At 56.5% G+C, this 20,160-nt stretch overlaps 1 protein-coding gene across 1 annotated transcript in view; it reads right to left on the bottom strand.

The window, feature by feature from the left end:
* The window catches only part of LOC110484395 (uncharacterized), a 36,193-nt gene extending 16,286 nt beyond the window's left edge, over nucleotides 1-19,907 (bottom strand). Inside the window, exons 1-2 of the mRNA XM_085565440.1 lie at nucleotides 19,870-19,907; nucleotides 15,530-16,168 (exon numbers count right to left, since the gene is read on the bottom strand). Coding sequence (XP_085421566.1) covers nucleotides 15,530-16,168; nucleotides 19,870-19,907 — 677 coding nt within the window. The remainder of the gene's footprint in view (nucleotides 1-15,529; nucleotides 16,169-19,869) is intronic.
* Between the last annotated feature and the right edge of the window lie 253 nt (nucleotides 19,908-20,160).

Here is a 20,160-nt window from a genome sequence, read left to right as displayed (position 1 = left end):
CAACTCCTGCCCTCTGGGAGGGCCATACCCAGAGCAAAGCCACCCCTGGCACCCTGCTGCTCTCCGGAGCTCTCTGCAGGGGCAGCCGCTCTCAGCTGGCAGCAGGGGCCGGGCAGTGCCCCCAGCAGCCCTTGTGGGGCTCTGGCCGGCACTGGGAAGCAGCCCCACAGCCGCACCCGGGAGCGCCGTGCCTGGCCAGGAACACCCACCCAGCTTGACAGAGCCGGCCATGCCCAGGAGGATGTTGGAGTTCTTCAGATCTCTGTGGATCATCCGGTTCGCATGGAGGAAATCCAGGCCCTGCAGGCACTGAGAGAGAACAAGAAACACCAGGACAAAAACCAATGGCCGGAATCTATCACACAAGAAAGGACAGGTCCGAATTCTGGCAGCAGCAGCTTTGCTGTGACAGGCCAGGAGTGCAGAGCAGACAGGCTCCAGGCAAACGGTTCAGGGCAAAGCTGAGAACAGCACATCAAATCCAGAACAGACAGAGAGTGCCACAACAGCAGGAAAGAGAGCAAGAACAGAGCAGAAGTGCAGCAATGCTGGCAGGCCGTTCACTGCAGAGGCTCTTTCTTCTCCAGCTCATAAAAACAACAGAGAAACAGAGCCCTGAGCATGGAGCCACTCCTGTTCTCACGCCTGTATGGAAGGACCATCGTGTCCAAGCCGTGGCAGCCACAGGCAGGATCCCTCACCTCCCGACTGACAGCTGCCATCTCTCCTTCAGCCATGCGTGTCTGTCTGACAACGTCCTGCAAAGTTCCTCCATCCATGTATTCCATCACCAGCCAGAGATCTCCGCCAACAAGGAAGCTGGAAGAGGAAAGCAGTGGCATGGAGATGAATGTGCAGTGCTCAATTCCCCCATGGAAAAGCCTGGAGTGGAGTTTTGTTTCCAGGTCACTTGTCCATGAGGACAGAATCAGATGGAGAGACATTCCTGCGAGGCTGCAGAGTCCTTGGAATCTGCACAGTCTAAGGGAAGAGACACCTGTGAGAAAGGAGAGTCCTTAGATGGCAAGCAGGTGAAAAATGCAGTTTAGCAACAGCCCAGATCAGTGTGGAACCACAACACTGGCCCCAGCTGGTTCAGCTTCTGAGCTCATCAGTTCCACCATTCCCTGCAGAACAAGGCAACACAACTCCCAGGGTTATCCAGGGGAGGAGGCCGTGCAGCACTTGGGACAAAAGCAATCAGAAAACCTTTCAGAAAGTCCCTTCAGAAACAGGCAAGGCCAGTGAAAAATGGGCAAATGAGGCATTTCTGGAAACAAGGACCTGGTCTTCCTGGCATCCGCAGCAATGGAAAAGGGCTGGGAAGAAGAAACCAAGGGAAATAATTTCTGCTGTGGTTTATCAGCACTTGTTGTAAGACACAGAAAACAGGGTCAGCTTGAAGGAAAAACCAAACCAAAGCAACCAAAGCACACGGAGGGAGCGAACTGCCAGGCTGTTGTTTTGGGAAGATACGGCTGGGTCAGGCATTTTCAAAACAGGCTACAGACTACGGGTGCCAGGAAAGGTTAAGGCAGGGCCCGTGCACGGGATGAGGCCTGGAGCACTCACCTGTCCAAAGAGTTGACAATGTTGGGGTTCTTCTTGTCCTTCAGGAGCAGGAGCTCATTCACAGCGTGTTCCCCGTTCTGCCCTCTGAGACTCATTTTCTTTATGGCCACCTGAGGGGACATTGCAGACCTTTAACTGGAGGAGTCTGTGGCAGGAGGCCACAGCCAACACGGGGCGAGGCTTTTTGGAGCGACGGAGCCGGGCTGTGCCAAACTGCCCTGGGATGGGCACCAGAACTCAGCAAGGGCCACTCCCACAGCCCATTGCTCTGCTCGCTGGGGCTGCTTACAGGACACATGGCCAGAGACATTTGGCCTTGCAAGCTCTGCAGAAATGGCCCCTCAGCTGTCAGCCTCCCAGCTCTAACCACATTCTCTGCACCTACAGTCTTCTCAAATGGCCTCAACACTCTCATTATTATTCAAATACATTTTGCAAGCAGGAGGTAATTCTGGTTCTGTGAAAACAGAGCAAAACAGCCGGGAACCCTTTAGCAATTGCATGGGATTTGGTCATGATTTCAGATGCAGCTGCTCTGTTTGGGATTGCACAACAAAGCAAACACACACATCCATTGCTCAGGTGATCCCTGTCACAGGCTGTCACTGACCCCAGACCCAAACACAACTGCAGGGTTTAGGAGAGAGCTTTGCTCTGGACATCCATCTTCTCATTTCTATCCCTCTCTCTCTGTGGACAGCTGAAGTGGAACTAAAGTCCCAAATTGAGCCCAAGCAGGATCTCACCCTAATTAGGCCTTGAGGTACCCTTTGAAGATGAAAGGCAGGATGGAAAAACTGCTAAATAGTGTTCCTGTCTGAGGCTGGGGTGAAGATAAATTGGGCCTCAGTCTCCCGCCCTGATCCATTCACACTTTTAGATATGAAGAGCAAGCCAGCGTGTCCTGCTCTGACAGACACTGCTGCCCTCCTTGCATCCCTTTGGGCACTCCAGAAGGACCAAGTGTGTCCCAGCTGTGCTCTGCAGGCTGACACTGCTCTGCCTTCAGAGGAGCAGCCTGTGCAGGAAAGCTCTGCTGGCCCCCAGAGCTGCAGCCACAGCTCCCAGCAGAGGGGAGAGCCCTGGAGAGCTGCCAGACGTGCTGGGCGTGTTGGCACTGACCTCTCCTCCAGTGGCCCTGTCGAGTCCTTTGGAAACGGTTCCGAAAGCCCTGGAGACAAAACAGCAGAGAAGAAAGAAGCAGTGCTTGAGGCCCTGGGAGTGAAAGCTAACCCAGACAGGAGATCTCTGCTGCCTGCAGCGCTCACAAACACCTGGGTGCATCGACCCTTGCAACAACAGCGCAGCAGCCACCAGCCCTCTGCCATGCCAGGTGTGCAAGAGAAAACTGAGACCCAACACGAAGGAATTGGGCTGGAGCAAATCCCAAATGTCCATGCTGAATTGCTCTAGTTCAAAACCTGAGGTGAGCAATGGGTGTCTAAAGAACTGGAAAAGAATGCATTTCATCCTTTTCCATTTCCTGCCTAAGACCTGCAGGATCCACAAGGGCCCTGCCATCAGGCAGGTGATGCATTTTCCCCCAGAGTGCACCAGCTCTGTGTCTGTTCCTGAATGTATGGGCTCTACGAGCTGTGCTAGAATAGAGCACTCATTAGTTCATCTCTGGTTCCTGTTTCTAAACCTTTAGGTTGTTAATTCTGACCGGAAGATATTTTATGAAGTAAAATATTTGAAAGAAATCTCCTTGAGAGATGTTGTCTGACAGTCTCCAGATGGTGAGTGGCTCTTTTAGGCAATCCAGTTCCAGACACAGAAGATCTCCCAGGTCCTGCTCCTTGCTGCAGGCAGGACACTGCCAGCCTCAGGGGCCTGTGACGGCTCCTTCTGACCACAGTTCTCAATTCTGATCAGGACTGAGAGACAGCAGGATGGCACCCCAGTGTCTGAAGGTGTTTGGAGCTCTCCTGACTTCTCCCATGATCCTGCACCAGCACAGCCCCTGGGCTGCTTGTGCAGAAGTAGCTGCCGTGCACTTACCCTTGGCCAATCTGCTCCACTTCCAGGTATTTCTCGGCAGGCTCCTCCACGCTCACGATGTTCCCTGAAAGAAACCACGTGGAAGAGGCTCCCTCCCAGAGCGAGACCCCGCCAGAGCAGAGCCAGAATGCAGCCCCACTCCCTGGGGCCGTGAGCCCCTTGGTCTCAGCTGGGGAAGGACAATAAATGCCCCTGTGACATTCAGCTGCAGAGCAACGCTGGCTGCAGCTGATGCCGAGACACACACACAGCCCCTGCTCTGAACACAGGAACAGAGCAGACGTACTCAGCTGCACCAGGCACCACTCCCCTCTCCCCTCTGGCTGCAGGGCTGTGCTGTTGTCAGAACCTTCAGCCCAGGATCCCACAGCGGAGGGAGGTTCCGTGTCCTCTTCCCAAGCACAGGGAGGTTCTCCATCCTCTTCCCAAGCACAGGGAGGTTCTGGGTCCTCTTCCCAAAATGCTGCAGGTTCGCCATCATCTTTCCAAGCCACAGGACATTCACTGTCCTCTTCCCATGCTGGGAGAAGTTCAGCCTCCTCTTCCCAAGGCACAGGATGTCCTCTGTCCTCATCCCACACCATGGGGGCTTGGCCATCCTCGTCCCGCACCAGGGGACATCCACCGCCCTCGTCCCACGCCGGGAGATGTCCACTGTCCTTGTCCCACGCCGCGGGAGCCTCGCTGCTGTATTCCCACAGCGCGGGATGTTCGCCCTCATCTCCCAGAGCAGCGGGAAGTTCACTGTCATCTCCCGGCACCGAGGGAAGTTCACCAGCGTCCCCCAGAACAGCGGGGAGCTCACTGCTGTCTTCCTCCTCTTTGGCCTCCTCTTGGGAAGCAGAGGGAGCCAGAGGAGGGGCTGGTGCTGCTTTTGTGCCCTGTGGACAGACGGCAGCGTGAGGGACGGGAAGTTCTATCTCAGTGATCACCTTATTTATCCTCAGCTGCACATCCAGCTGCACTAAGCAGAAATTGGGTTTGACGCCCTTCAAACTAACAATGGGCTAAAGTCGACATTGCCACTTATTGTTGGGAAAACGATATTCCACTGTGGCTAAAGCCAGCAAGCAATCCTCTGCCTGCAAAACCAGACCTGCAGCCCTTCAAAAGCTCTGCAGCAGAAAAGGAGAAATCTGCTGGGATCCCGCTGCTGCTGCTGCTGCTGCTGCAAAGACTCTGACAGGAACTTTCCTTCAGCCTCCCAGGCTGGCACTCGGCTGCCACACGCCGAGCTCACAGCTTGCTGCACAATTCCAAACACCAAAGGTTCCTTTCCCACTCACCGGAGGAGGAGCTGCTCGGAATCCACACATGAGGTGCCCTGCAACGGGAGAGGGAACATGAACCCGATGCTGTCAGGAAAAAACTGCCTGTGGTGGGAAATGCCATGGAGCAGGGCAACCCCGAGAGAGCATTTTGCTTTCCCAGCGTCCCTCCAGGAGCCACAGTCCCTTCCCACAGCAAGAGAACAGCACAAAATGCTGGGCTGGGTCAGTTCTTGGCTGGGCAGGGAGTTCCCGGCTCTGCTGCCACAGACTCCCCGCTGGAGGGAACAGAACCCCCCAGGGCTCATTGCAAATGCTGTGCACGCCCCGCTGGCTGCAGACACCCCCTTTTTCAGCTGCAGCTGCTGGCAGGAGCTCTCCCAAAGCAATGGTGCCTTCATGGCCATTTGGTTACAAAGTCAGCTCGGGTCCAGAGGAAGAACAGAAAGCACACAGCAAGCCCAAAGCCACAGCACCGAGGGAAAACCTCGACTTACGTGCCAAGTGGGTTAAAAAATAGCCCGAATAAGCCACAGAGTACAGCGTGCAAACTGCAGCAGCCACGTGCTGGATCATTTTGGTGCACTGCACACGTCTGTAGACTGCAGCCCTGCAAGCACACAAGGACACCCGTCAGGGCTGGGCTGGTGCTGAGAATGCCTCGGGCAGGAGGATCCTCCGGCAACGAGCAGTGCCCAGAGCCACTCGGGACACTGAGGCCTCCGTGTCCCACAGCCACGGGAGCACCTTGGGGACGTGGCAGTGCTCCTGTGACATCACAGCAGCAGCTCACGCAGAAACCGCCCGGAAGGTTCTCCTGGGTCACAAAGGAGCACAAAGAACCCTCCCAGGGCACAGCCTATTGCCCAAAGGCTCCAGGAGGAGCTCTGAAAATGCAGCAAACAGGGACACCCCATAGCCCAGCCTGAACACTGAGGAGGAACAAGGACGGGAGCACAGCAGAGGAAACAGGACCTTTAGGCACTGCTACTTCTGACTAAAGCCAGCAAGCCGTGTTCCCGCGGGGATCTTTGTTCTCGCTCTAAAAACAAGCAAGGTGCTCCACTCTAAATATACAGAAGGCAGGAACTGGGCAGGAGGTGGGATTAGGAAGGAGGAGGAGGAGGGAGAGAGGAAAAGGAGGAGGAAGATGAGGATGAGGAGCAGGAAAAGGAGGAGAAACAGGAGGTTCCAGTGCCCCCTGAGGCCGCAGCACCCTTGGCCCCGGGACCATCGCCCCCAGCTCATCCTGCAGGTGAGAGGGGAGGGGGAGCTCGCCCCAAATCTATCGGGGGGTCCCTGAGAGGGTTTTTTATTGGGGTGTGTTTGGAGCTTGCAGATTGTGGAATTGAGCCCAGATGTTGTCTGGGAGGCCCAAATAAACCCTGGGAGGTTTTTTTCTCTGTGTGTGTGTAGGTTTGGATCTTGCAGGACCCCAAAGCTGAGCCCCTTGCGGGATCTTTGGGAGTCCACGTGGCCATTGCCCAGTGTCACCAGGGGGAGGACATTGTCCTGGGGACCCCCGGGGGAGCAGAGGAGGGGAACCCCTGGGACCCCCAGAGTGGGGAGAGCAGAGAGGGGCGATCCTGGAGCTGGGGGACCCCGGCTGGCTGGAAAGGGGGGGAGCCGGAGAGGAGGGACCCCTGGGACACCTGGGATCTCAGAGTAGAGCATCAGGGGAAAAGGGACCCCATGGAGCCCCAACAGCCCCTGGATCATCCCTAAGCAGGACACCTGAGAAGGGGGAACCCCTGGAGCCATTGGACCCCCATCATCCCAAGGAACCTCAAAAGTGGAGAGATCAGAGATAGGGAACTCCTGGGAGTGTTGTTTTGGGCTGAACCTTGATATTGTGGAGATTTTCATGGACACAAGAGTCCTGCTGAGTTCTAGGGATGGACTTGGGCAGGAGGAACTTCCAGTCCAAGGTGCTCTCCTCTTGTTTTTCCCCCAAACCAGGATTTGTCATTCCCTGCACATGGCTGGATGGAGGAGGAGGAAAAGCCCCGGAGATGCTGCAGGAGGAGGAGCTGCAAACCCAGCCCAGGGAGCTGCGGGGAGGAAAGAGCCCCCCTGAGCCAGGAAGGCAGGCGGAGATCCAGGCGGAGCTCGGAGCTGATGGAGAAGCCTCATGGCAGGGAGAAGCCCCACAAGTGCTTGGAATGTTGGAAGGGTTTCAGCTGGAGATCCAGCCTCATCCGGCACCAGAGGATCCAAACTGGGGAATGGCCCTATGAGTGCTTGGAATTTCAGAAGAGCTTCAGGTGGAATTCAGAGATCATCACTCACCAGCACTTCCACACCAGGGAGGCTCTGCGGGTGTCCTGAGTGGGGGCAGAGCTTCGTGCGCTGCTCCAGCTCCATCCCCATGGGAGGATCCGGGCTGGATGATCCCCAGTTGTTGCAGCCTGAGCTGCTACAAGGAGAGTCCAGGGTAAAGAAGCAGAAAAGGCCTTTGCATGGTATCCACAGATGTTTGATTCAGCCATGCCGTGCGATGTTCAGGGTTTTCCCCAGCACACTCATCCCCCTGCTCCAATTCTCAGCTCTCCCTGTCCTGAGGAGTCGGGGTGGGGGTGACCCTGGTCCCTGGGCAGTACAAAGATGAGGCCCAGTCAGGGAACAGGGAGGGAGTGGCCCAGGGACACAGGAACAGACACAGGAACAGGGAAAGGAGCAAACAGAGTCCAACAGCCCCTTGAGGGAAGCCTCCCGTGTCTCCCCAAACCAGGGAAATGCCCCCCAGGGTCCCCACAATTCCCCTTTTTATATTATTAAGAAAGCTTCTCTGGAGGATCAACTGAATCAACACAAAATGATAAAAACAATCAAAAGCGCTCATACGACAATTTTCAAAATGCAAACAATTCTGAGTCTCTAATGTCCAAATAGATTTTCTTAGAGCTGGCAGGAGGGATGTGGGGTTTTCTTAGTCCAGTTTATCAGGAGAGGGAGTCAGGAGCCTTCAGTAGGGACTGGTTCTCTGGCCCCTGTGGCAGTGCTGCTGGCTGTGACAGACTCTGTACAAGGTAATGTAGGTGGTGGTGTGCCTGTTGGAAACTCCAAATAGAAATCATTACCTTTTAAGAAAAAGATGGTTACTTTAGGAAAACTTTCCTTTCTTCCACCCCAGTTACACTCCTTCAGGTATTATGAAGGAACTCTGGGGAAAGGGACTAGTGGAGGGAGGCCATGGAAAGGGGGAAAAGGAGGTAGGAATTTGTGGGAACATAAAAAAGGGGTAATAGGACAACGGAAAGGAAACGGGGAAAGTGGGAGGGGGGCAGGGAGGCCACAGGAATTGGGGAAGGGTATTAGAAGAAGTGGGATTTATCAGACTGGAAAGTTGTTTTGATATGGAGGTGGCATCTTGGATGGAGGGCGGCTTATCGGTATTCTGTGCTCTTTCAGCTTTTAGGCTGTTGCTGGGACTTGGTTCTTAGTTTTGGGTTTTATTTCCCCGGTAGGAGTGTGGAGGACTTCCATGACATGGGTAATATTTCACATGTTTGCTACCTTGCACTGGAACTCCACCAGGCCCTGTCACATCGGCTGCTTGGGGGCCTTTTCTTCCTTGTATTATATTAAATTCCACAATTTCTACATCTCCTAGACCGTGGAGTTATTTCCTGGGGTTATTCTTTTTTATAGCAGTCTGATGAACAAGCACATCTTGTTTGTTATCATTCTGGGTTATGAAACGGTATCTGTTTTTGACATTGAACTATTTCCTGTCCCCAGAACGTTCAAGGCAAGGACTTTTTCACCTTGGCCAGCGGGTTTGCGTGTGTGTTGGTGATGCTGGACGTGGCGCCGGTGCTGGGGCGCTGCCGTGCGGGGCTCGTCCCGCTCCCGGCGCTGGCGGCCGCGCCGAGGCTCGGCCCCTTCTCCTTCCCGGCTCTGTCCCGGCCGGTGCCCGCGGACGCTGCGGGCGCAGGAGCTCCGGAGCAGCAGCGGGGCGGGGGCGGCAGTTTCGCCCCAGGACTGCGGTTCTGAGCCGCCCCCGGCGGGGCTGCCCGCCCGCCGGCCTCGCCCGCCCGCCCTCGGCCCCGGGGCCGCGGCTGCCGCTCGTTGTCTCCGTGCGGGACCGCGCCGCGCTCCCCGCCCGTTTCCCGGACGCTGCGAGGGCTGATCATTTCTAGGTGTTCTGGAGAGGGCAGCGAGGTGAGTTAAAGTGCACAGGAGGCTAGTGAGGGCAGTTTGCTTGGAAATGGCCGAACTGGCCACAGTTCAAGCACCTCTCGTTGTTAATGGGCACCACTGCCTCCCCCACCCCTTTGCTCACGGCCAGGGCTAAAGCAGTTTCTGAAGAAGAGGCCTTAGTGCAGGTGTCGACCATCTGTGGGATGAGTGGCTCTGGATCTTGGGGAAGAGCTCCGAGAATCTTTTTGGTTTCCGGGTTGGCGTTAGACATTGCCATTTTTCCCAGGAGTTCATCCCTGGCCTCTACATTATCAATTTGGTGATCGATGGCCTCTGGGAGGTGGTCAACAAACTTAACAAATGTCTCTTCAACCCCCTGATGGATTGAAGAAAAGTTTTGGACAAGGGTGGTTCCATCAGGGATTTTTAAAAGAGCAGTCTTTGCAGCAGATTTGATGTCATCTAAGACATTGTTGGGCAGCATGACCTGATCCTCTGGTCTGCTAAATTCCCCCTCTCCTGCCAAAGCCTCAGGGCCTTCCTGGCCTTCGCCTAAAACTTCACTCAAGTCATACTTGGATAGGATTGGCTTTAAAAGTTTTTTCCACTGCAATAGTGCAGTGGTAATGTAATGGAAGGCATGGGGAATTAAGGTATGTCCTGTGAAAGTTTAGTCCAATACATTTTTAAAATATGGAGAATTGAGGCCGTAGTCTCTGGCCGCTTTTCTCAACTCCTTCACCTCAGTGTGAGGAATCCGCTCCCATCGCGGCTCCTTTCCCCGTTTAATGACGACAGGCGCCGCAAGGCAATCGAGATCTCTCACCAAGTCCAGGTCCCCATCCCGCAGGGCTCCTCCCTGATCCGTGTCCAGCCTCCTCCCGGCCTGTTGTTACTGCCGGGGTGCCGCCGTCCTCATCCTCTTCGGAAGGTGGGTCGGGGCGGGCTGGAGCGCGCAGCCTCCGGCGGAGCGGTGGGGCCCGGTGACTCGGGGCCTGCAGGCCAGCATGGCGGGCTTCCAGCCAGGCCCGCGTTCGGTTCCGCGGCGTGGGAACCGGGATGGGCTGGAGAAGGAGGGAACCACCCTCAAGGGCCCACTCGGGGATGTGGGCAGGGGACAGAAGGGGCTGGTCCCGACGGTGACACCATCGACGCAGCTGCCAGCGCAGGGGAGGGACCCGAGGCGGGGCTGTACAACTGACATTCCTGGAGCTGGGGACCAAACTGGGGACAGGGCAGTCGGGGACAAGGGAGCGGGGAAGGCTCGGGCTGGAGTGGCCAGGGCCAGCCCGAGAGAGGGACTGAGTGGGGCTGGAGGCAGCAGGGAGTAGGTGACAGCCCTGTGCCCGTGGGCAGGGTCTGGCTCCCATCCCACCCATAGGGGAAGCAGGGTTAGGATCAGGGAGGGAGTAACACGGGGAACAAGAACCAGGGACCCAACTTTCTCCCTTAGGCTTTACTAATTTAAAAATCAAATTGAAAATAGGATTAAACTTGCCCACTTTATAATTCCCCCCCACTTGTATATCATAAATGCATCACCCAACTTTCCCCCAGAATGAAAGTGACAAAACATCTTCCTGGGAAGCCTCAGGAAAGTGCTCAAACAAAAACCGAACAAAAGTTTTAAGATCCCTCTTTTTAAATGAAACATTCCCTAGTACTAAAGTTGCTTTAATATGAATATAAATCTCTCGTTGAGCTGGGGATAAATGATTGTCCATGTTCCCCAAACAACCCAAAATTCCCCCCCACGAGGCAAAAGGATGAACTTAAGATAAATGTGTTCATGTGTGGTGCTCTCCCCTGGGCACCTGGCAGCCCACGCTGCGAGTACTCACCAATGCGAGGGACACAAAGGAAAAGCGAAACCTCGAGGGGGCTGGTGGGCTCCTGCCGGTCCTTTGGATTCTGAAAGCTTCCCTTCCAAAGCGGCAGCCTTCCCTCAGAATTCCAAAGGGGTGCCGGCAGGCCAGGAGAAACAGTCCTCACAAAGCGAAGGAAGGAGCTCCTCCTGGAGCTGGTCCCAAACGACGCTTGAATTCCCGAAGATCCCGGATCCCATGACCTTCAGGAGACGCTCTCCGGGACTGGACAACTGCCCAAGGTCCCTGTTCTGGGAGCCATTTGTTCCAGCCTGAACTGCTACAAGGAGAGTGCAGGGTAAAGAAGCAGAAAAGGCCTTTGCATGGTATCCACAGATACCACGGGACAGATACTCCAGGGACAGCAGCCAGGTACTGCAACAGCGACCCGCACGTTATGGAGCAAAGAAGGACTGCGGTGGACTGGCTCTGCCGGTACAACCACGAGTATCTCAGCCCGTTCCTCACGGAGCGCCGAGGTGAGCGTGGGGCACAGCGTGTCCCCTTGAGCCCTGCTCTGGCAATGACCCTGAGGGCCCTCAAAACCTCCCTGGGAATCGCCCCAGAGCCCTCAGCCCTCCTTGTGCCCATCCCCGAGACCTTCTGTCCCTGCCACTGACCCCCGTGGCTCTCCCAGTCCATCCCAGTCTCTCCCAGCGCCTCCCGGCTGTCCATCTCAGCCTGGCGTGGCGCTGCCGCCCCTCAGCCAATCAGAGCGCGAGTCTCTGATGACTCATCAGTTGCCAGGCAGACCCGCAGCGCCGCGTGCCCCGCGCTGGACTCGGCCTCCCAGTGCCGCGCGCTTCATTCCCAGTTCCTCCCAGTGCCGCCCCAGTCCCTCCCACTCCTTCCCAGCCCATTCCCAGTTCCTCCCAGTGCCGCCCCAGTCCCTCCCACTCCTTCCCAGCCCATTCCCAGTTCCTCCCAGTGCCGCCCCGGACCCTCCCACTCCTTCCCAGCCCATTCCCAGTTCCTCCCAGTACCGCCCCAGTCCCTCCCACTCCTTCCCAGCCCATTCCCAGTTCCTCCCAATGCCGCCCCAGTCCCTCCCACTCCTTCCCAGCCCATTCCCAGTTCCTCCCAGTACCGCCCCAGTCCCTCCCACTCCTTCCCAGCCCATTCCCAGTTCCTCCCCAGTTCACTCCGAGATCTCCACCCTCTCTGCCAGTGCCCCCCATCCCCTCCCATCTCTCTGAGTGCCACCCCAATCCTTCCCAGTCCACTCCCAGTCTGCCCCAAGGCCACACCACGCCTCCCCTCTCTCTCCCAGTTCCCCACAGTTGATCCCAGTGTGTCCCCGCTCTCTCCGAGTGACCCCCAGCGTGTCCATCTCGCTGCTGCCCTCGAGTTCCCAGCCCAGCCCCGGCCGCCTGCTCCCATCCAGCTGAGGTGGTTCCAGGGCCAGCAGGAGCTCTCTGTGGTGGCCACTGATGTGGTCCCCAGTGGGGACTGGACCTACCAGCTCCTGGTGCTGCTGGAAACCCCAACCCGGGCCGGACTCACCTCCACCTGCCAGGTGGAGCACGTCACCCCGGAGCACCCTGTGAGCCGGAACTGAGGTACGAGGGAGGAATTGGGGGCACTGGGAGAGCCACTGGAATATGCTGGGAGCAACTGGGAGTGAGCTGGAGAGAGCCTGGTTTCAACTGGGAGAGAAGGTTGTGGGTTTGGAAGGGCTAAGAAAGTGTTTGAAGGATTCTGGGGAGGGTAGGAGGGTGGGATGGGGTTCTGGGGGTCCCTGGAGGGCACTGGGATGTGACTGGGAGAGGATTTGGGGGTCCTGGGGCAGTGGGGGCAACTGGAAGGAGGCTGTGGGATTCTGAGAGGGACAGGAGGGGCTTTGGTGGGTCCTGAGGAGGTCAGGAAGGGATCAAGAGGGAGGTTTCAGGGGATCCTGAGTGGGTTGGGAGCGACCAGGAGGGTGCTTGGAGGGGCCTGGGTGCCTGTGAGAGTTTTTGGGAGATCCTGACCCCTGTGGAAACCCCAGAGATGCTGCTGGATGCTGCCGCAGCAAGATGCTGACAGGAACTGGAGACTCCTGAGTTGGGTTTTATCTTCCTGGCACTGGGGATCGGCGCAAGGAAGTCTGGGGGATCCCCTGAGTCGTGTCCCCTCTCCTCTGGAGTGTGTGTGCTCCCTGGGGCCCCCAGCCCAGTGTCACCCCCTTTTCTCTGCTGTCGTGGTTTGACACGGAAAGAGAATTTTTTTCCGGAAGGAAGAGGTCAATTTGGATATTGACCAATTGAAAGTAGACACGCCTCTGAGAACACAGAGGGGTTGAAAGCAGAATTCCCAGGGGAACTCGCTCTCTTTGGTTCCGGTCAGTGTGCAGTGCAGCCTCTCCCCTGCCCGGCCACGAGCTGGGTGGGAGAGGTGAAGCCCCATGGCCTGATGGAGGTAAGACCAAAGGGTGGAGGGACTGGAACCGGGCTGGCCCCTGCAGATGGAAGGGTGGAAGAAATCTGGGATGTCTCCATTCCCCCCCCCAGAGTTTCTCTCCCGAGAGGGAGAGAGGAAGCCATGAGGAAGGAGGAGCGGGGGGAGCTGCAAGGTGCCCAGTGCGTGGGAGTTGCTGGATGTCCAGGCTTTGAGCCATCCTTTGAGTTCGGACTTTTAACCCTTCCTTGAGAAATGAAAGCTTGTGAATTTTTCCTTCCCCTCCTCAGTTTGAAAGAGAGGAAGAGGGACACCTTGGACCCTGGGATGTTGGGAGGAGGAATTCTGGATGGGAGGGGGACAAGGAGTGGCTTTTGGCTGGACTTTTCCGTGTTAGCCACAACCTGAACCAATCTTCTCCTTCAAGAGGGACTGTGTTTCGGGAGGATGCCAGTGAGTCAAGAGACCTGCTTCAGCTGGGAAACGACAAAAGTGGAGTGAACAGAGAAAAGGTTAGGGGGCTTGTGGTGGCGCCCCCTTGTCCTGGAAAGGAAAGAGAAGAGAAGAAGATCTCTGTTCTTGAGCCCTCGGCCCCAGGGGAAAATGGGGGGGACTGTGGTCCCAAACAGTGAAAAACTGAACTGTTGTTTTTCTCCCCTCTTGGCAGGGCATCCTTGAAAGGAAAAAATCCTAAAAGCAGTCTGTCCATCCATGCATTGGTGGTGAGAGCATTGTGCATGGAAAGGAGAAGGGTCACCATGGCAAACTTTTTCTCCGGGCGGTGACATGTGTGACATGGAAACACAGGATGTGGAGCTGTGTTTCTTGGGGGGTCTGTGGCACAGGAGAGACTCTGTTCCCTCGATGGACTGAGTATCGATTGTTTGGAGGGTGGAAACCTGATTGGGGTCCAGATTGTGTCTCACTGTGGTTTGTTGGAGTTGGGTGGTGGGGGGAGGAATGTTTTGCAAGGTTTTCATTTGATCTTTGTGTGGTTTTTTTTTCCCTTCTTTAGTTTTCTCTTTTCTTTAGTAGTAGTAGTTTAATAAAGTTTTTTTCTGTTATTAAGCTTGGGCCTCCTTTGCTCTGTTCTAGATTCCACTTCACAGCATTCAAGGGAGGGATCACATTTTCATGGGGGCACTGGCATTGTGCCAGTGTCAAACCATGACATCTGCCCACAGAGCTCCTGAGCCGCCAGCGGCCGCAGCCCCTCCCCGTGGCCTCGGGCCCAGCCAGGACCCCCCCCAGCTGTATCCCCACGCTGATTTTGGGGTGATTGAGTGCCCCCAGCCCTGCTGTCACTCTGCCCCTGCCCCCTGCTCCCAGTGTTCCCAGTAAAGCTTCCCAGTTAAACCCAGCCCAGTTCCTGGGGGCACTGGGGAGGGACTTGGGGGGACCCCACGGCGGGGCCGGCCCTGGGCAGGGAGGGCGGGTCCAGGCGGGGAACACTGCCTGCTGCGGGTCTGCCCGGCAACTGGTGAGTCATCAGCCCCGCTCTCGCTGATTGGCTGACTCTTCTCCACCGCGTTCTCTCATTGGCTGAGGAGAGGCCCGGCAGTGCAGAGAAGGAACGGGAGAGATCCCGCCCCGAGCACCGGCACGGGGACAACAGACCCGGCCTGGGCACAGGGAGGGAATTTATTACCAACCAAACCACGGCAGCACCAGGAGAAGGGAAAGAAATCCCTCCAGCACCTTCCCCCACCCAACGGGGATCACCCCCAACAGGGTTATCCACCATGGAGAGACGGGGACATCCGAGTTTAGAGCAAAGCCAATTTTATTGAGTGTACCAGGTGTTTATACAGGGATTGACTTGTATGGTGCTTATAGAGGGCTCTGTTTTTGGTAACAATTTCCCATTGGGTACACATTCTTGGTGACATCCAGTAACCTGGGAACATTTATCTTATCACAAACACTCGCACCATTTATTCTGGTCACTTCTTGCCCAGGGAGACTAAAACTGTGTCTGTGTCTCCCACAGTTTCTGCTCAGTCAGGCCTCAGATATCGGGCCCCTTTATCAGCTCCATTGCTTTACTCTCTGTTTTATTCCCCATACAGGGGCACCAGGGCTCTGCCCAACGGGGGTCACTGGGGATCATCCAGCCCGGATCCTCCCATGGATGGAGCTGCAGCAGCACACCAAGCTCTTCCCTCACTCTCTTCCCTCACTTCAAGCTCTTCCCTCACTCTCTTCCCTCACTCATGGCACTCAAAGGGCTTCCTTTAGTGGTGCCTCCATTGGTGTCTGATCAAGACTGAGCTCTGTGAGAAGCTCTTCCCACACTTCCCACACTCGTAGGGCCTCTCCCCGGTGTGGATGCGCTGGTGCCTGATGAGGTGGGAGTTGTGTTTGAAGCCCTTCCCGCAGTCAGGGCAGCGGAAGGGCCTCTCCTCTGTGTGAATCCGCTCATGTAGGAGGACACTGGAGCTGGTCCGAAACCTCTTCCCACACTGGGGACACTCGTAGGGCCTCTCCCCAGTGTGGATGAGCTGGTGTGATCTCAGGGCAGAGCTCCACCCAAAGTTCTTCCCACATTCCAAGCACTCAAAGGGCCGTTCCCCAGTGTGGATAACCCGGTGCTGGATCAGGCCAGACCTGTCTTTGAAGCTCTTCCCACACTTCCCACACTCGTAGGGCCTCTCCCCGGTGTGGATGCGCCGGTGCACGGTGAGGCTGGAGTCGTGCTTGAAGCCCTTCCCGCAGTCGGGGCAGCGGAATGGCCTCTCCTCTGTGTGAATCCACTCATGTCTGAGGAGAGTGGAGCTTCTCTGAAACCTCTTCCCACACTCCCCACACTCGTAGGGCCTCTCCCCAGTGTGGATCCTCTGGTGCTCGATCAGGCTGGATCTCCGGCTGAAACCCTTCCCACATTCCAAGCACTTGTGGGGCTTCTCCCTGCCATGAGGCTTCTCCACCAGCTCCGAGCTCCGCCTGCATCTCCGCCCGCCTTCCTGGCTCAGGGGGACTCTTTCCTCCCTGCAGCTCCCTGGGCTGGGTTTGCAGCTCCTCCTCCTGCAGCATCTCCGGGGCTTTTCCTCCTCCTCCATCCAGCCACACCCAGGGAATGACAAATCCTGGTTTGACAGAAAAACAAGAGAAGAGCACCTTGGACTGCAGGTTCCTCCTTGCCCAAGTTGATCTCAGGAAGTCATTGGGAATCTTGTGTCTGTAAGAACCTCCATAACACCAAGATTCAGCCCAAAAATCCCACAAACTTCAAGACACAGATCAAAAACTCCCCAAACATCACAAGTCAGCAAATCCTTCTCCAAAACATAAAGATTCAGCTGCCACATAAAACCAAAGCACCAACATTTAACCCAAGAAAGCTCAGAAACAACAAGATTCACCCCCTGAAAATCTTGGATCCCCCTCTACAGTCACCTGCTGCATGTGGGGGGAGCAGCGCTCCTGGGGCTGGGGGGAGGCTGCAGACACAGGGAGGGGTGGAACCTTCTGCTGCTTCCTCTTTCTGCTCCTCCTCCTCCTCCTGTGTCTCTGCTCTTCCTCACACTCCTCTTCCTCCTGCTATTCCTCCTTCTCCTGCACAATCCCACTCTCTCCTGCCACCTGCATCGTTTGACCATTCTGTTCCTCAAGGCTGCTTCTCCTTCCCTTCTCCTCCTGCCCCCAGGCCCAGCACCCACTGCCGGCTCCCTCTTCCCCCCAGCCCCACAGCATCCCAGCGCAGGGGCAGGGATGGAGCTGGGGCAGGTCGGGCTGGGGCAGCGCTGGGCTCTCGGCCGCTCCCGCCCGCACTCGGTCCCCACTGCAGCCGCTCCCGCCAGGACAGCGCGGGGGGGCCCGGCCTTGGCGCTGCCCCACTCCCACCTCCCCAAATTCCCCTTGCGGGGGCCATGGGGTCGAGGGGGGTTGGTCCAGGTAGGGAATGCTCAGAGGGCAAGATACCTGTACTTAAGGGAGTGACAGGAGAAGCCAACGGTGTCAGAAAATGTCATCAGTTGATGACACAGACTGCTGCTCAGACAAGGTCCTGCTCAATTCATTAACTTCCAGACGAACAACAAAGCCTTAACAGAGCCATGAATATCGTTTGCTATACAAAAGTGGGGAGCATATTAAGGTGGGTATGTAGTAGGTGGATTGGGTAGTCTGTACCTCTCAAGCACTTCAGCCAATGGGGAAAGCAGAGGGAGATGTGGCCAGGAGAATTAGGATGAAAACGAAGCTGTGTCCTCCAATAATTAGGAAGGTCCCATGGGGAATGTCCCATGGCCTCTCCCAGTTTTAGGAATGAAATTACTTTTAGAGACAACTCTGTCTGCTTTGTGGACAGAATCCTCTGCTGATGTCAATTTTTCCACACACCCTGGGGCTCATCCCTAATTCCTTCCACCATCCGGAGCGGGAGGCAGGGAGTGCAGCTGAAGGTGCCTCACCCACTTTGGGTGATCGGCTCCCATGGCTGGCGGAGGCACCGGGGATTGATTGGGGACCCGGGAGTGACCAGGAGACAGACGAGTGACACATCAGGGGGGTCTGTGAAGGGTCAGCAGGGAGAGAGCACTGAAAATCTCATCAGTGAGTGCCCTGGGATCCTCGGGGAGTGAACATGGCAGGGTTCCCATGGAGGGGAGAAAAGGGAAAGCCGGGGAGGGGTCCTGGCCAAAGGGATGATGATCCCAAAATGTCTCTGAAGGGTCCCTTGGGAGAATGCTGAAATAGTTTGCACATTCCCCCAGAGCTAATTAAGGTATGGACACCCAGGGGAGCAATAAGTGAAGTGGAGAAGGCATTTGTACAACAGGGAATGGATGGTGTTGGTGTGCTGGGAAGGGATCAGGTGAAGGGGAGTGTGCAGCAATATGGTTCAGGCAAGAAGCAGCAGGAGGAATCTATGTGGCAAGAAAAAGTATGATGGAAAAGAGGAGAAAGAGAAAATTAGTCACGATTGGGATGATTTTCAGCAGGGTCTTATCCTCAGAATTTGCCAGCTGATGCAGATCCTTTCCATCCCCGGTTTCCAGGAGAGGAAAAGCAGGAGGTCAGGATGCCAGGGGTTTCTCTGTGCTGGCAGCGGCAGCACCGGGCGCAGAGGTGCGGCACCGGGAGCACGGGCTGGGGCCTGTGGGGAGCTGCGGGGCCGGGCCGGGGCTGTGGGGCAGCCGGGGCTCAGCGCCGGGCGCTGCCTGACCCCACCAGCCCCGGGCAGGGCCGGCAGTGGCCCCCGGCCCCCAGGAGGCTGCGGGACGCCCCGGCCGCTGCCCGGCCCCGGGGAGCTGCCGGCCCTGCCCGCCGGGGGGGCCGCCTTTGGACACTGCGGCAGGACAGGCACCGGCTCTGCCACACGGGCTGGGCGGGGACCCTGAGCACAGGGGGGAACACAAAGGAACAGCTGGGAAATGCAGAGTGCACATGGAAGGATCAGGATTTGCTGTTCAGGATTTGGTTTGGGTCCCTGCAGAAAGGAAAGGTTTTGCAGAAAGCTCAGCAGCTCTCAGAGGATGAGCACCCACAGGCAGTGACCGGGGCTGCAGGAGTGGCACAAGAAGCCCTGCAGCACTTGGGCACAAAGGCACAGCAGCTGAAGGCAAGAAGGGATGAGCAAAAGGCCAAGCTGAAGGCAAAGGCCACGGCAGAGTTCCCACAGCCCCTGAGGGATCAACCCCAGGGCCCAAGGGGGCCCCAGCACCCAGGGCATGACGGGGTCGGCCACAAGCACCTGGCAGAGGCATTGCCCTCCTGGCCAGGGCAGAGCCCACCCAAACAGCCCCTGGGAAGGAGTCAGGGCTCCAGCTGCAGCCCACAAGGACACTGCAAGCACAGACAGCAGCACCCTCAGCAGGAGCAAGTCCACCCCTGCATGGACATGGATTGTCAGGGCTCTCTGAGCTCCCATCCCACCGGGGACCCACCACACTGGAGCCCTGGAGAACGCTCAGTCTTCGTCTGAAAATGGAGAAAATGTGTTTGTGGATGGCTCTTCAGGGGCAGCAGAAGGGAAAAGAGTTCCACGACACGCTGTTATTGAGGAAAGGGAATCAGACAAAGCGCAGGTTACCCCCATGGTCAGCTCAACCGGCACAGCTGTGTGTGCTTGTAAGAGCCTGGCACTGAAATGCCCTGAGCAGGAAGGCTTCAATATCTTCTGGTGACACCACCTCACCTAACAGGGGGGCAAAAGCAATTCTGACTGCTCAGCAACCACTGGATCACTTATTAAGGTATTTCCAAAAGAAATAATTTCAATAAAGGCATTGTGGAAGAAACAGACTCAGAGAACAGCACTCATTTTCCAGGAAAGATCGTCCAGGGGCTTATGGCAGCTTTAGGAATACAATGGGACCTCCATAACCCCTGGCACCCCCAGAGCTCAGGCTGGGTACAAAGAATGAATGGGGAAAGAAAGAAACACCTCTGGAAGCTGGGGATAGAAACCAAGATGCCATGGGTACGGCTTTTGCCATTGGATTGGGCAAGAAGAAGAGCCAGAGCCAGGGCAGATATTCAATTATTTCCCCTTGCAATTGATCTCTGGAATTCCTTACCCTGGGAATTCTCCACCTAGTGCAGGGTGGAGATAAGGGATGCACATTTAAAGCAGTCTGTGGCCAGAATCCTGTCTCTGGTGCAATCTCTCCCACAGGAAGCTGGGCTGGCACAGAGCCTACCTTGGCACTTGGCTGCTGCCAACATCCAAGCAGGACATGGGCTCTGCCTAAGGAGTGCAAAGCAGCACCACTGGTGGCCAAGTGGCGTGGCCCATGCCAAGGGGCCCCGAGGCCAGAAACAGCCGCCAGCACAGCTGAACACGGGGGGACCCCTCAGCCTGGGCTCCAGGTCTCTGCAGCCCCGGAGATTTGCACTTCCCGCCTGCAGCAGGAGGATGGGAGGCCCCCCTGAGCCTGCACTGAAGGCAGCGCAGCAGCAGCCAGGGCTCCACAGCGGGGCAAGGCCCTGGG

The sequence above is a fragment of the Lonchura striata genome, chromosome 36, assembly GCF_050655825.1.
Source record: "Lonchura striata isolate lonStrDom1 chromosome 36, ASM5065582v1, whole genome shotgun sequence".
NCBI lineage: Eukaryota > Metazoa > Chordata > Aves > Passeriformes > Estrildidae > Lonchura > Lonchura striata.
Note: the sequence above shows the minus strand (reverse complement) of the source record. Positions and strands in the feature narration are given on the sequence as shown.